A 16,886-nucleotide genomic window follows, 5' to 3' on the forward strand; every position below is an offset into this window, starting at 1 on the left:
TCTTTCAAATGCAGCATTTCAAAAAATATGCATCAAATGTTTCAATGTCAGTAAAAATTCACAACCCTAACAATTTAATTCATCAAAAATGGCTTCCATACAACTTACACACTCGATAGACTTAGAAATGAGATGTTATATTTATCATCTGAAGAAAATTTACTTTATCCCTAAATTACACCAAAAGTCATGTAAATAACCTTCCTAATTTGCATAAAATTGTCCACAAAGATAAATTTGTTATGCTACCTACCTTAATTTTGTTAATTTTCACCCTAATTCACGACAAAACTAGACAAAGGATTGTCGGCAAACAAACAGTGCGAGTTTTAAATATGGTGGTTTGTTGTAAATGATAATGGATCGGGCAGGGAGAATTAATCGTCAATAATATTCCAACTCAAAACCCTGACAAATTTTCGCTAATTTGCACGCGCTTTTCTCACATGTAAGTAATCAAAAATAGCACTTGTTGGGTATCATTGGAAAGCTGTAAACCTCTTCTTTAATGTTATGTAATCAGAATTTTAATCATATCTTTCTTTATTCAACAATTCACTAAAATCTACTCACTACTGTATCAGTGAAAACTGACATGTTTTGATACATATTTATCAATAAATGAAAACTACATCGAAAACAAATGTTTTCTGTTCTTTGATACAACTGGTGAAATAATTAGTTTGTTGGACAAATTTTTCTAAACTTGCTTTAAAAAATACTTAATTAAGAAAGTGGGAATACCAGTTAATTTGAAGCTTCTTCTTTTTCAAAGTAATGGATGATTTCTTGATTGTTTATAGGTTGAACGCATGTAGATCGACTAAATTTGGTGACGTCATGAATATTTGCATATCTGCAAACATTTGACACGCGCAAGGTATTTGAAGCTAAGGATATTTTTTTTATAAGGTCCTTTTTACTATTAACTTTAGTTCTTTACATTAATATGAGCGAGATATGAACAGACGACACATTTTTGTTTGCACCTATTTTTAGAAAGTAATAAAAATAGATACAATAAGAATTAATCTACAGAATACCTGAGATTTATACACGATGTCGATATATATAACTAGTTTTATTATTGAGAACAATTGTATAATATAACGGGGATGGGAATAATTTGATCAAAAAATAAGGTCTTTCGTTATAAATTAAGTTATTTTTTAACAATTAATTAAACATCATTGCTGGGACATAATAAATTCATTGCAAATACAACAGAGACCTTGAATTAAAAAAAAATGTTGTTATATAAATTAAACAGACGATTTATTTTTATCTCACCTTTGAAGAGCCGGAGGGATGGTAAAAATTGGACTGTCTCATTTTTGCAAAAAACAGAATCCAGGGCCAGCCTTCTATGTGGGACTATTATACTAACGGGATTTATGTTATTTGTAGGTATAGACGGACATGAATACACATATGTATAGCGGCAGGCGCGGATTCAAACGGGGTGCACTCGGCGAGCGCCCTCCAAAAATAATAAAAAAATGGAATGTATAGTTTTTTTTTGTCAAAAAATAAGAAAAAAATGGAATCTATAGGCTTTTTTTTATGTTAAGATATGGTCATCAAATATCTTAATCTCAGGAGCGCTACCCCCGCCCTCCTAAAATAAGATAAAAATGGAATATATAGGTTTTTTGTTTGTCCAAATATGGTCTTCTAATATCTTAATTTCAGGAGCGCTACCCCCTGGAAATATGATTTTTAAATAATAAATTTACGTGACTTATAATTTTTCATTTTTCACTCAAGCTCTCAATTTTACGCTTATTAATCTCCAGGAAAAGGCCAAAATATTGATCGTATTTAAATAAGTATTCAATTTAAAATGTTCAAAGATGTGCTAAAGATATATACTAGTGCTTTATAGATGGTATATACATTTTTCGTTAAAATGTCACTTAACATACTTCATTTGTAACCCGAAGCTTGTTGGCCTGTTATTTTCAAATAGTTATTTTTTTAAATAGTGTAAAAACCAAGCTTGATCAAATAAAGAAAATAGCCGCCCCATCGCCCAGGAATATTTTTTATCGACAGCACCATAAATGTAACGTTGACCAACTTTCAACGTATCAGTATGATCGATATTGACTAAAAGGCCGCGGAATTATGGGTACCTTAGTGTCTCATGTATAGCTAAAAAAAACACGTATCTCCTTCGTGCATAGCTCCGCTTTACTTTTGGTCACCTTTGGTTTTATCTGTTAAAAGATTGAATTAGGTTTTGCATTTTGAAATATTTTGACCTCTAGCATCACTGAAGATAACATTAATTGTTCAAATGCGCATCTGTAGTAGTAAAATTGATAGGTACCGTTAATTTTGAATCCCTTTTTCTATACCTCTGCTAGTGGACTGTTAGTCTCCGAGCGTATCACAAGCCCAGTGGCCAATACTTTGGCACTGTCATGAAAATACGTATTTTTGTTTTATTCAAATTTGACGAAATAAAATTTTGGAAATTATTCTAAATCAAGGAATGTATCTCCCTCGTGCATATCTCTGATACCTTGTACGGGTTTGGCTACACGTTTTGTCCTTTTTTGGATTCGTCAGCTCTTCACCGTTTGTATAAGGTTTTGTATTTTCAAACATTTTGACCTCAAGCAGAGATCTTGAATTTTGAAGAGACATTTATTATTCGGAATGCGCATCTGGTGCAGTAAAACAGTATCGTTTTTGTTATTATCCACTCTCGATAGTTACATTTTAAAATCTTAAAATGCTCGGTAAACCTCGCATGCATTTATAAGTTTGAAATTCAACTATCTCGTAATCAATGGATGGAATGGTAGAATCCATAATACTCTATATAATTGCTTATACGTGTGTATCATTGTTTGATGTTTGTTGCAGTACAATTATAGTTTGTCTGTTGCAATATTGTAATCTCTTTGCACTATCATTCAATTCCTCTCTCCTGGTCGGGGAGTTCACTGTTTGGTCAACTTTGTATTTTCAGTTAGGGTTTTAACTCTTTATAGGCGTGCTATTTTATCCTTGGGAAACATGCTTTATATATATATTCATTAGTCGGAATTGTCTTTGAACTAGCATTCCAACAGTAACCACGAGTACTCTTAGATTGGTACCTTGTGTGCTTTCTACTTTTTGTTATGGATTTTATCTGGGACTATTATACTAACAGTTAGATTTTATGTGCTAAATGTCAAATTGATGAGTCAAATGGTTTTTATTGTTACTTCTTATGTTGCACTGTTAAACCACTGTCCCCGGTTGCAGCGGGCTCGAGTTGAGCGTTCATCAACATGTTAACATCCGCCACATTATTGATGTGCTTGTTGTTTGTTGCTGACTGACATATTTAGGTCTTTCCACTTTTCCGTGGAAAGACCTATTGCTTTTGTTCTGTTTATTATTTTTTTTCTTCCGCCTAATTTTTGTTCTTGCGCAGTATTGTTGTTTGGCAAGATGTCTCTTTTCTTGTGTCCACTACTCCTTCGCAACAGTAAAAGATTACGACAAATTTATTTTACCAAATTGCTCGTTATATCTTCAGGATTAAGGGTATCATTTGAACCGAAGCTATCCGGAGACGCCATATGAGAGTTATTTCCCCTTATGCATTTGATATAAGTAATTTGCATTTGTAAATGGAAAACTAAAAGTGTTAGGGACCTAGGGTCTTTGGATATGAGGTCCTTGGTCCTAAAAAAAGAAAATTAGGTCAAGGTCAAAGGTCAAGGTCAAATTCTAAATTTTGAATTTGACTTATTCTCACTTCTTTTCATAAACCGTACAAGATATTGACAATATATTTTTTATTAATTTGTCATTTGCGACATGTGGTAACTCATTAACTATGCATATTAAAGACATAGGGTCTTTTGATTTGAGGTCCTTGGTTTATGACCTTGAAATTGAGGTCAAGGTCATAGATAAGTTTGACAGTCTAGATTTTGACCTTTGCTTTAAATTCATATTTATACATAATAAAGTCAAAGGACTTTGTGCATTAGGTACCAAGCCATGTGACCTTGAAAAAGCAAACCGGAAGTGACCTTGTGTAAACCGGAAGTGTCCATTTTTTGTACTTATTGCATGTAAAAGTATACATAACAATATATTTTTGAAAGCAGTGTCAAATAAATAATCAAATAATACCGGAAGTGATATTTTTTTAGACCGGAAGTAACAAATTACCTCCCTTATTTCAAACAAAATTGTATAGAAACCATATATTTTTGGAATCAGCAAACAATGAGCTATCATTTGACACTGGAAATGACATTTTTAACCGATTTTTAATATTTTCGTATCAAAATACATCGTAAGAAGTGGAAAGACCTTCAATTGTTCTCTGAACAATTGGTTTTTAATTGTTTTTATTTTACTTGTTACTTAAGCATAAATCAGATCTTTGGTTTTCTATTTTGAATTGTTTCACATTTTGTCATGTCGGGGTCATTTATATTCAAATGTTTATTGTCTAAACTCTTAACAATTTAGCTTACTTTACTATATATAAGGACGTTGCATCATATTGTTGACGGTCATACATTGTCCTTTAGATGTTTTAAAACATCCCTTTTATGTCTTTGGTTGATAGTTGTCTCACTGGCAATCCTTAAACCTATATACCACTTCTCCTTATCTATATTGCTGTTTTCCTGCTAGACAAGCCTTGCCATTTATTGCAACATATGAGTTTGCAGTCTGGAATTATGACTCGGCATTATTTTATAATCCCCAGTGGTTCATTGATTGGTCAAATGAAATATTTGAAATTGAATTTGACACTGATTTGATATTAATATAGGCCTAAGAGTATATGTAACATTCCATAACTATATCCTTATCTGTTGTCAAATACTAACATATTAAAGACCGTATGTTGCCCTCTGAATGTCTTTTTGGTTTCTGTATGTGTTAAGTTGCTGCATCTCATTGATTTATACCTCATATCTACTTTTATTCATAGAAATTTATAGAAATGAATTGGGGGAACAAGATTTCACAAAGTTCCCTCCTATTTATGCTATTCTTTAAATCAGACTTTTAATCTTGATCTCCAATTTACAATCGTGGTAACTGCAATTACCTGCAATTACCACGATCCCAATATGGCGGAGGTAGAATTAGGTGAAATCGTTTTCTGCTAATTTCTCCGTGAATACGTGTTGTTTTCAAGAATTACTCAGCCGTCAGGTGATCTGTATGGTCTTGTTGTGTGTGTGTGTGTGTTATTTGTTAATATCATATATAGCCTATTCATAAAAAAAAAGTCATCGAAAATTTAAGGAAGATAATCGTAACTTCATGAAATTTGTTTGATATGATAATCAGATAGTTTCAATTTAGACATGACAATAGTAACTTATCAGTGATAATCGTAACTTTATCTGTTAATGGGGGAGGCGATTATATCTAAATCTTGTTTAAAAGTTTGATGGTGTGACAAGAATTACTGAATAATTGGTTATCTTAAACTAATTTACTTTTTGCTTTGTAGATATAGTCTATATATTTTACAAATTAAAATTTACGGTAATATTGATGGTATAGTGCATACTTAAAGAAGAAGATATAGTCCTTTATTTACATGGTTTTTAAAATTTTATAACAGCAAATTTCAATCAATCAATATCCGTTTCTGCATGGCAGAACTAAATGTAAGTACTGGCTACTGGGCTGGAGATACTCTCTGGGACTTGCAGTTCTGACTTACAGAGATATCGACCCAGTGGTAGTTATAAGATTAACGGTACCAATTTTCCTGCACCAGATGTGTATTTCGACAACTCATATTATGTCTCTTCAGTGATGCTCGAGGCTAAATATTTGAAAATCCAAAACCTTATACAAACGTTCAAGAGCCTACAAAACCAAAAAAGACCTAAATATAGCCAAATCTTGATAAGGAATCAAAGCTTTGCATGCGGAAGATATATTCCTTAATTTGAAAAAAAATTAAAAATTATAACAGCAAATTTCAATCAAACAGTATCCGTATTTGCATGCCAGTAACGACCTACCGGCTACGTGGCTGGTGATACCCTCAGCGAATAAAAGTCCACCAACAGAGGTATTGACCCAGTGGTAGAAATGACATTAACGGTACCACTTCTACTGCATCAGATGCGCTTTCGACCATTAATGATGGTCGTGAAAAAAATGGATGCCCTTGATGACAGCTATATATATATATATATAAGATTGATTGATTGCACAATGTCCAGTGGCAAATATTTCATGCATGTTCAGGACGAGAACAAATTAACATAAATACAATAGGTAGGTCCTGTAATAGGGCTGTCCGAGATGAAGGTCGAAAAATTTGGACTTCCACTGGAAATTGAGGATATGTTGGGAAGGGACGATTTTTCCTTGCAACAGGTCATCTATACAGAGTTGTTACAAGGGGTTTTAAGGTGCAGATAGCGTGGACCTCTCTCTTTATATTAGGCATCGGATTTAGCGTCCACATTCTAACTGGACGTTGCTGCGTATTTATACATCCCGCACACCCAAAACGGTCGCTCCAATTTGGCAAGGGTTTTACTGTCGGTCGGAAGAAGACCAAGAGTGACCATATTTTTATTCCCCAGTCACCTCAGGGCGGGGACAGATGCAAGATGGCTTATCAAAAGATAGAATAGAGCATACAAAAAGAATAAACTGGGGATAAAAAAGATGCTACTACATAAAAAGAACTGAAGAGCAAAACCAGTGAGAAATAAGAAAGCCGTTTTGGAATTACATAGAAGACATAGTAACACAAAGTAGTAAAGCTGACAGCACTTCTGACTATGAAACAGTTTGGACCTATACATAGCATAAACGATTAGATGGGAGTAATAAACCACATTTATAAGAATATCAGGATTACTACACGACGATTCATCAGACACGGCTTATATCATAAATGGCAATTTAAAAAAGCAATCTCGGGTAAAAAAAAAACTACATGAAACACACACCCATGCAGACAATTTAGATGCAACATGTCTGGTCAGCATGAAACAGCCTAATTATTTTGTTGTAAGGCATCTGACAAAGTCATCCATAGTCTACTTATCCACAACATCACCCAAGGAATGACAGGGAATACAAACAACTGGATCAAGAGTTTTCTTTAGATTTCCCGTAGTTCGGTTTTTATTAAACTGATTACTATGTATAACAAAAATAAAGTAGTTTATTTGAGAAGTATTGTACTTTTGTCCAAATAGCAACAATCATCACAATCATATATATCCATAAGCACATAGTTTTCATTCTCAAATTAATTATAAGTAACCTTTACCAATTTTAGGTACACGCCATGTACGTATATTAATCCTTTTTTTTTTAATTTCTTCTAAAAGGTTATGAATTCAACATTGTAATTAGAGTTAATTATTAGTAAAACATAACTTAATATTTATCCCTATACAGTTTTAACACTTATGATCCTATATCCAGCCGATACTTATATTTTGGTATTACACAAGGTCATGTTTTTCTCGGATTGTTTTTGACGTTTTACAATAAATCTAATTGACGTGTACTGATTGATTTTAATTGGGAAGCATGATTTATTTAAACGTTGTAGTTAGTTTTGAAATAGCTTTCAGTAACTGTGAAAACTCATAGATCTGTACTTTGCGTCTTTAGTGTTTCCTTTAGTTTTTTGTTGTTGTTGCTTTGTGTCGATCTCATGAGTCGTTAAGCCTTTTTTCAATTGATTTTTATAGTTTGTTCTTGTGTTGTGCTCTTACACTAATGTCCCAGGTAAGGGGACGAGAGCGCTCACAAGCATGTTTAACCCTGCTACATTCTGTATACCCCTGCCCCACGCCAGGAGCCTGTAATTTAGTGATTGTCGCTAGCTTTCTCTATGAGTTTTGTACATTGTTGAAGGCCGTACAATTACCCGTAGTTGCTTACATCTACGTCTTTTGGTCTCTGGTGGATAGTTGTCTCATTGGCAATCATACCACATCTCTTTATTTCTCTTTTGACAGTTAGACAACAATAAATGTATGATTCAATTCTATACATATATTTGTAAAAAAAATCTAAATTCATGCTAATAAAGTGATCAAATCTGTGTTGGAATGATTGGAAAAGTTGTGTGCATAATAATTTCATACCACATTTTAGTCGTCCATTGAGGTACGGTGGTGAACACAAAATGATATAGCACTATCGCGTTCGTTGTTATTATGACGCAATCTTTTATCAAATAATCGTTATCAGAGGTTACTGATAAAAATCAGTTACTGTTATCATAGAAATAGTCTACAGTTACGATTATCTTTCTAGTTATTTGTCCACAAGTTACGATTATCTTCGTTTGGAGTTACGATTATCTTCCTAAAATTTTCGATGGCTATTATTTTGGTAACGAGGCCATACACACACACACACACACAACAATACCGTACAGATCAACCTGACGCTGAGTAATTCTTGAAAACAACAAGTTTACACGGAGAAATTAGCAGACAAAGATTTCACCTATTTCTACCTCCGCCATATTGGGATCGTGGTAACATTGTGATAACTGCAGTTACCACGATCAGTTTAACACCAGTGAATTTGAGGGCAACATATGGTCTTCAATAATAGAAAAATGACAAGCGCTAAATCGTTCCAATTCTATCAAAGTTCACGGTAATCAACTTAATCTGTAACTATCAAAGATCCGGAATCAATACCAAACTTTCAAACTGATGATAGCCCCTTTACGTCCAGTCGGTCCAGCAGTCAATATTACAGGCACATCACTTGAAGAAAAAAATCGTTCGAAGTATTGGTGATTAGAGGATAGACGGATGAATTCAAAATACCACTGTTAGAGACGACATGTTGTCACTAAAACTATAGATCTATTGACTATAGTTATAGTGTCGAGAATTGTAGTATGATATATTGTAGGATAGCTTGAAACTAGTGACCTATGAAAAGAAAAAGTTTGTCAGCATATTTATGTAAATACAACAGTAAGCCCGACCAGAGGTAACACATGTCTTAAGCTATTATCATCAAATTGCTAATAAATACAAATGAATCAATCAGACGGACTTTGATATCGCACTTATATACATAATGGAGCAAGTGCTGGATAGCGTGTAAAGCAATGGCGTTCTTTCAACAACCTTACGAAACCTGATCAGTTAAAGCGTCATTAAAACTTATACATGTAGGTTTATGTGTGTGTGTCAGGGGGGGGGGGGGGGGCGTAGAGGTTCTTACATCCTCTTTTGTTCGCCCAAAAAATAAATAAACTTTTAACTCAGAGATATGTCCCGCCTTTTTGTTATTTTGGTAGTAAAATGCAAATATTGAAATTAAAATAGCAATACTTTCAAAGACTTTAACATGTACGTTATGCAAAATATTCAAAGTCAAGGAACCATGAGTTAAGGTACAAGGCCTAACAATCTCCATGGAAATGAGATGTGCCAATGCTAATACAACTGCATACCAAATATCATTGGCCTTCCACTAGTGGTTCCCAATAAACTGACCTAATCACAAACTACTACATGGCAACTAAGCAAAATTTTCAAAGTCGATGGACAATGACTCGGAGGACAGGGCACAATAATCTCCATGGAAATGAGATGTGCCATCGCTAATACAACTGCATACCAAATATCATTGACTTACCACTAGTAGTTCCCCATATATATATATAAATAAATCATGTAACTAGTACTTATGCAATTGGAGCATAAAAATTAGAAAAGTTTTTGACACAGAATTTCACAAGGAGTAGGGCAATGAAAGCCTAAATTTGGCCTCTAAAAATCGGACTAAGTGAGTGTTCTTATCCATGTAAGGTTGAAATCCCATATGTAGTATTTCATTTAGCATCCATTAACCACATTTCTGCACAAATTTCATTTTGAAAATACTTTCCAGCACAAATTGCAGTCTATTTTATATAGTTACTTTGACCTTGACCATGGAGATATTGAAATCAAAATCAATAGGGATATTCCTCTCAGTATTTGTGACCATATAAGCAAGTAAGACTGCAATCCCATATGTAGTTTTTAATATTGTATTTCAAACCTCTTTTTGCACATATTTCGGTCTATTTATAGTAACTATGACCTTGGTAGTTGACCTGGTAAACTCTAAATATATAGGAATTTCCTCTCGTTTGTAACCATATTGCCAGGTAAGGTTGCATTCAGATATATAGTATTCAAGTTAGCATCCAGAACCGAAAATGACTGACATACAGGTCAAAATCAATATAGCCCTTGCTAGGTATAATTTGAAGTAGGATTATAACAATGCTGCAAGAAAAGTTCAACAGACAAACCATATACCCTAAATGTGGACAGTCAGATGGACTGACAAGGTAAATTAATATTCGTCAACCTTCATTGTTTATTGATTTTGATTGATTTTTGGTGTTTTAACGCCACTTTTGGGCTATTTCGTGGCGGACAGTTTTTATTGGTGGAGGAAGCCGGAGTGCCCGGAGAAAACCACCGACCTTCGATAGGAAAACTGACAATCCTAGTCAATTAAGATTGGAGTCGAGTGCATCTGCACGAGCGGGGTTCGAACTCACAACCTCAGTGTTGACTGGCTAGTGATTACAGTAGTAATTACTTAGACCACTCTGCCACCGAGGCCCCCATTGTTTATTGCCAGAGCATAAAAATATCAAATGACCAACAGCAATTTAATGTTTTCCTTATTTAATAAGTCTATCCATTGAATTAAAGAGAACTGAAAGATATTTTTCACCAGGTTATTTTTCATTCTTTACAAATGTGCCTCTATTTCAAGAATTTTCTTTCAATCATATTAAAGCAAATAAAACAGTTTAATTATTATATTTTTTCTATCTTCCATATAAGGCTAACATGTCAAAGAGAGACGAAAGTACCAAAGGAACATTTAAACTCCTAAGTCGAAAATAAACTGACAACACCATGGCAAAAAAATAAAATAAATGTGGATAGTGTCCACATGTGGACACAGATGATGCCCCCGCTTGCATATCATATAGTTGTAAAGGGACATAACTGAAGAACGGTAAAAGTGACGCTACCCAAATTTGAACTTGAACTGAGTTTTGTGGTAATAAGCATTGTGTGTAAGTCTCATAACATTTGGTTGAGGCTAACTTAAGTAGAGAACAGAAACTAGAAATTCAGCAATTTTTCTATTTGTAAACACGCATAACTCTAGAACGGTTGTGTATAAGTTTTATAACATTTGGTTGAGACAAACTCAAGTTAGAGAACGGAAACGAAAAAATTCAGCAATTTTTATGTTTTTAAAGGGACATAACTCAAGAATGGTAAAAGTGTCGCCACCAAATTTCGTACTTAATCTGTATTATGTAGTAATAAGCATTGTGTATAAGTTTCATAACATTTGGTTGAGGCAAACTAAAATTACAAAAAAGGAAACAAAAAATTTGTACTTGATCTTAGTTTTGTGGTAATGAATATTGTGTATAGGTTTCATAATGTTTCATAAAATTTTGCAATCTTTCAATTTATAAAGGGGCATAACTCAATAATGGTTAAAGTGACACTACCCAAATTCAACTTGATCTGTGTTTTATCAGTGGAAGTCAAAATTAAACATTGCATTGTATAAAGCATTGATTGTAGTTGATTCAATTAATCATGGACAAAGGAAGATAACTCCAATTTTAAAAATAATTATATTTAGAAAATAAAAATTTTGCAATTTTTTCAATTATAAAGGGGCATAACTCTAGAACGGTTAAAGTGACGCCACTAAAATTCAAACTTGATCTGTGTTTTGTGGTAATAAGCATTGTGTATAAGTTTCATAACATTTGGTTGAGGCAAACTTAAGTTAGAGAACGGAAACTAAAAATTTTGCAATTTTTCCATTTATAAAGGGGCATAACTGTAGAACGGTTAAAGTGACGCCACCAAAATTCAAACTTGATCTGTGTTTTGTGGTAATTAGCATTGTGTATCAGTTTCATAACATTTGGTTGAGGCAAACTTAAGTTAGAGAACGGAAATCAATTTTGGGACGTACGGACGGACGTACAGACGGACAAGGGTAAAACTTATTGCCCCCACCACTACGGCGGGGGCATAAAAAAAGACCAAAAGACCAACAACAGTACAGAAAACACAACATAGAAAACTAAAGACTGAGCCACAGGAACCCCATAAAAAACCGGTGGTGATCTCAGGTGCCTCAGTAGGGTAAGCAGAACCTGCTCCACATGCAACACCCGTCGTGTTACTCCTAGACAATAAGTTAAAAAGTTACAGCAAGTGATAAGGCACCACAAAATAGCGGAATGGTAATTGACTCTTATTCAAAGTGGAATTCAAAATCTTACAAAGATAAAAAATCTGTGACATCACCAATTTGCTGTTTCTTGACCTTATTTGAAACCTCATACCATCTATTATGCGAATAATATTTGTCATTATCTTATTCCATAACATACAAGTATTTAACCTCTGTGCATGACCAAGGGTTATAAAAACTTAGGAAAGGGATTTGAATGTTATATAATGTCAGAAGTCTATTACAGAGCCATTGATATGTTTAATCTTTTAATTTTCCATAAACATTCAACAATTAATATAAAAACATTACAACATATCTATCCATATATTTACAACTGTAAATTATTCATGAATACTTATAAAGATTCAACAATGGAAATCACAGTCATAAAAATTTTCTATAGGAAATAAACAAATATCACACTATTTTTCAAGGAACTATACAAAATAATTTAGAACATTAAGGTGAAGAAAATCTTAAATTCTACGTAGACATATCAAGTTTGAAATTTGTCTTTTTGGGGGATTTTGCTTTATTTTCAGACTTTTAGTGAGGTGGGGTTTGTCAAGTACATATCAAATGGAGCTTTTGAAATAATAATGAAAACTTCATGTAAAGGAGTATATTAAATACTTATTGGTATAAACCATAACCTTAAGGATTACATTCTAAAATGATCACAACTAAAAGCACTGAAATTTTGCTTTATCATAAAAGCGCTTTATTTACTCTGACATAAGAAAATTATTAATGGTCCATTGAAACACAACCTATTTTTATTTATCATATGACTATAAAAATTCTCTTTTCTCATGGCTAAAAACATAGAAAATCCTTTATGATAAAACGTTATATTCACCGCTGCAGAAAAGTCATTAGAGGTTAATATAAGATTTGGAACAGCCAACATGTACCTATAAATAGTTTTTCTTGGGCAACATCAAATAACAAAGGCTTATTACGTCATACAAATTCTCATTTTTCTTCTTCTTTATTTTGATTTAATTTTTGTTTTAATAAGTATTATTGAATATTTCAACAAGAATTTAAAAGTTTAGCAACTGCCAAAGCAGAAAATATATTAAGTATAAGAGGAGCAGTTAATATCTTGAGTAAATACTAGAAATTGGAGATGAATAAAAAAGAAATATAATACATGTAAAACAATTGTTGGCCTCGGTGAATATCATATCTCCGCAGTTGATAAATTATTGTATCACCTCATCAAAAGTCAATAATTGTATAATGAAGTACCAAATATTTTATTTATGAAAGCGCTTTAGGACAGTTGTTAACTAAAGGGGAGAACCCCATGCTTAGAAAATATACATACAATTACATGACTCATTATATTTGATTATGCATTTAAGAGAACAGTAGACCAAACTTAACACAAATATATTTTATACTGATTATGACAGTTACAATATAAGAAAAAAATCACTTCTATAGACATTTTCTTTCTTACATTAATTTTTTAACATGAATTTAATCAAACTTGTTAATCAAGTTTTTCAAGTTTTAAGTTTTATTTGTACACTTCGACAATTATTATATGGTAAAATAAATCAAAGTACTGAAGTACTGAACATCGGATGACCACAAGTTGTGGTGGATAGTCACAGGCACTTGTCTCAGAAAAAATAAAATATCTCTATACCTGAAAGTTAGGTTAAGGTACATAGATTTTATTTTTTTTTTCTAAGACAAGCTCCTATGTGGATGATGAATAAGTGACAGAGAATTCAACCTCACCGTAATAATTATTATATTGTAGTGATATAATCATGGGACAATAATTTGTTATCAGTATAATCTGGTTTGTTGTTATATATAATATTAATATTTGTACAACAGTTATATATATAGCAGATCATCTAAATAACTCTACCGCCAAATTTTCATCCATTTATACCATCATTCTATTCTACTATTCTAATGATAGTGCAGTGCAAGTGCATGGTGGACACTCTTCTGTAATAATTCGTTTTTCTAATAGGTTTGATTTGAGTAGGCATTCATATTTCTCCCACTAAAGAATATGTATTGATGGAATTAATATATAACAAGCAATAAGAGATATTCATCCGCAAACACAATTTTTCGGTACGTGTGCATATATATTAATGATATTTTTCACTTTTCTCATGACAAAACAATTTCATATTATTTATTTATGTCCTTAAAAAATATTTTCATAAGTATTCATTGAAGAAATGAATTTATAACAAGCGATAAAGATTGTTATTTTGCACTTGATAATATCCGTGTATTTATACAAAATACGTTCTAACGGTTATCAGTCAAAAAAATGCATTCTGTCAAGTTTAACTTATGTGAAGTGAAATCAATCTCATTAAAACAAAAAATATGGAAGTGCACACATTCACTTTACATACGAAATTTTGTCAAATAGTGTCTATGACTATTCAAATTCTAAGTCCATTTATATTATTTAGTTTAGACAATAATTTTTGAGATTTTTACTAATTCATTGATAATTCTTTTAATCCATATTTTTAACCAATTTGGTGAGGTTTTAAGAGTCTTAATTTTTTATATTTGATTTGAATTTTGTATGCTTTTAAACATATTTTTTTACTTTGTAATTTGGTGTATGTACGAATTTGTGTATATATTTTTTGTTTAACATGTAAAGTGCTTAGAGTAATTGTAGTGTTATATAATGCGCTTTAAAAATGCCTTGAAATAATAATAATAATAATTTAATTCCTTTATAATCCTTAGTAAAGTTTTATTTGACATGCTTCTGTGATATAATATATGTGGAGCTGATCAGAAACAAGCATGTCTCCTAACCTTCATGATGGAAGACATAAAGATGATGTCAGGAAAAGTAATCTATTAATGTACTGTGGATTCATTTATTTTCATTGGTACCAATTTTCGTGGATTGAGGAAAACTTGCATTTTCGTGGATATTTAATTTCGTGGTTTTTATAAAGTCTGCATATATTCTTATAGAAAATTTGTAATTCGTTGAACGTTTAAATTCATGGTCTCACTGTACCCACAAAATCCACGAATTGGTATTCAACAAATAATTATGAATCCACAGTAACAAAGAAAAATTCATTGCAGCAATGTGTGGTCACAAGTATTAAGTTTTGTGAAAAAAACCGAATTATATCCAAATTAATTTTGTCATTTCAAACCCTCTGATATATTATTTTGAGTTATAAAATCAATTAATTAAATTGGAAATCCTTGCAAATTCTTATCAGTATCAACTTGTGGTCATTTAAATATATAGTTAATTTTTTCTGGGAAATTTTCAGGTGAACCCGTAATTCAGAATTTGGACATAACCAAACCATTAAATGCTTGAACTCGGATGACCAACTGGAAATGAGCTGGAGTCCAGCACATACATACTCTTAAAATTACAACTAATGTGTCATTAAACCAAGAGGCAGTCCAAGGATGACAAAGAGTTAGGGGCAAAAATATGAATGTATCCCCAATTTCCAGTAAGAAAATTAAATAAATCTTTTGGAGGGCAAAGAAAAATCATAAACATATTGGTCTTTACAATTCCATAAAATCGAAAAAAAAAGTTGTACTTTGCACACTGCAACAAATTTTTCTGCTTGTTTAAATCTTTTCGGAAAAAAGTTTTTGCAAGTCTTCTTTTCCATAAGAAGGGAATCTTCCACTATGATTTACATATTGCAGTAGCATAGAAATTAAAAACACTCCATAAGAATGATAAAATGAGGAAGAAGGAAATATAATAACATGGTATACAACTACACTGCACATCATTGAGCAGGACAAATTTCATTTAAATATTAAAACAGTACAAGATATATCAAATCAGCTTCAGATTGCAGACTCTCAAAACAGCAAAATATTATGATGCAGTCCTACGGTTTTTCTAGTGGTTCTATTCATGTGACATTATGTCAAGGAAATGCACAGACTTATTCCTCCAATGAAATTACAGGACTAAATCCTTCTTGACTGAATATAAAATCATGGTTATGAACTAGAAGCACAGAGTCACTGACCCTGCAGATATCGTTGTATTAACATTTTAAGACTTCTATTTGGTGTAAGTTGTTTTGTATTAAGAGTTCCATTTGTCATTGGACTAGTAGTTTTTCCTTTCTCCATCCATCCAGCAACAGCAGATCTTTCATATGTATAACCATCTGAAATTAAACAAGCAAACCAGCTATTTTATTTACATTAAATCACTTTACTAGAAGCAAGAATATAAACTTGCCATGGCACTCTGTGAAAAAGTACACACATAAATATTAAATATGAATAAAATTTGGGTATATTTTAATGAGACAGGAACCCAACAACACAAATAATCAATTTAAATACATCTCACAGGAAAAAAACAATAGGTGTTTGACATATTTGGAACTTGAGATTGAGAAATATGGTATGCAATGAGATGCACTTTTTGAAATAATATTTCAATAACATGTAGTCAAACTTGGAGAAACTGGCATTCTTTTGGAAAGATAATAAGCATGGTGACATTTATTTTTCATTCCATCACAATAACATTTACATATATCAACTAGGAAAATTGATATAATATATGATCAGAAAAGGATTAATTGGCT

General features: G+C 32.3%; 2 protein-coding genes across 9 annotated transcripts in view; both read right to left on the reverse strand.

Moving 5' to 3' along the window:
• Positions 1 to 358, reverse strand: part of LOC127729718 (bromodomain adjacent to zinc finger domain protein 2B-like) — a 68,492-nt gene extending 68,134 nt beyond the window's left edge. For all 6 annotated transcript variants that reach the window (XM_052237581.1, XM_052237584.1, XM_052237583.1 and 3 more), the window contains exon 1: positions 254 to 358. The gene's annotated coding sequence lies outside the window, so the exon portion shown is untranslated. The remainder of the gene's footprint in view (positions 1 to 253) is intronic.
• Positions 359 to 12,535: 12,177 nt separating this feature from the next.
• The window catches only part of LOC127729724 (WD repeat, SAM and U-box domain-containing protein 1-like), a 31,216-nt gene continuing 26,865 nt past the window's right edge, over positions 12,536 to 16,886 (reverse strand). For all 3 annotated transcript variants that reach the window (XM_052237597.1, XM_052237595.1, XM_052237596.1), the window contains exon 11: positions 12,536 to 16,457. In XM_052237597.1, coding sequence (XP_052093557.1) covers positions 16,306 to 16,457 — 152 coding nt within the window. In that variant the 3' untranslated portion in view covers positions 12,536 to 16,305. The remainder of the gene's footprint in view (positions 16,458 to 16,886) is intronic.

The sequence above is a fragment of the Mytilus californianus genome, unplaced genomic scaffold (genome assembly GCF_021869535.1).
Source record: "Mytilus californianus isolate M0D057914Y unplaced genomic scaffold, xbMytCali1.0.p SCAF_2, whole genome shotgun sequence".
NCBI classification, from domain to species: domain Eukaryota; kingdom Metazoa; phylum Mollusca; class Bivalvia; order Mytilida; family Mytilidae; genus Mytilus; species Mytilus californianus.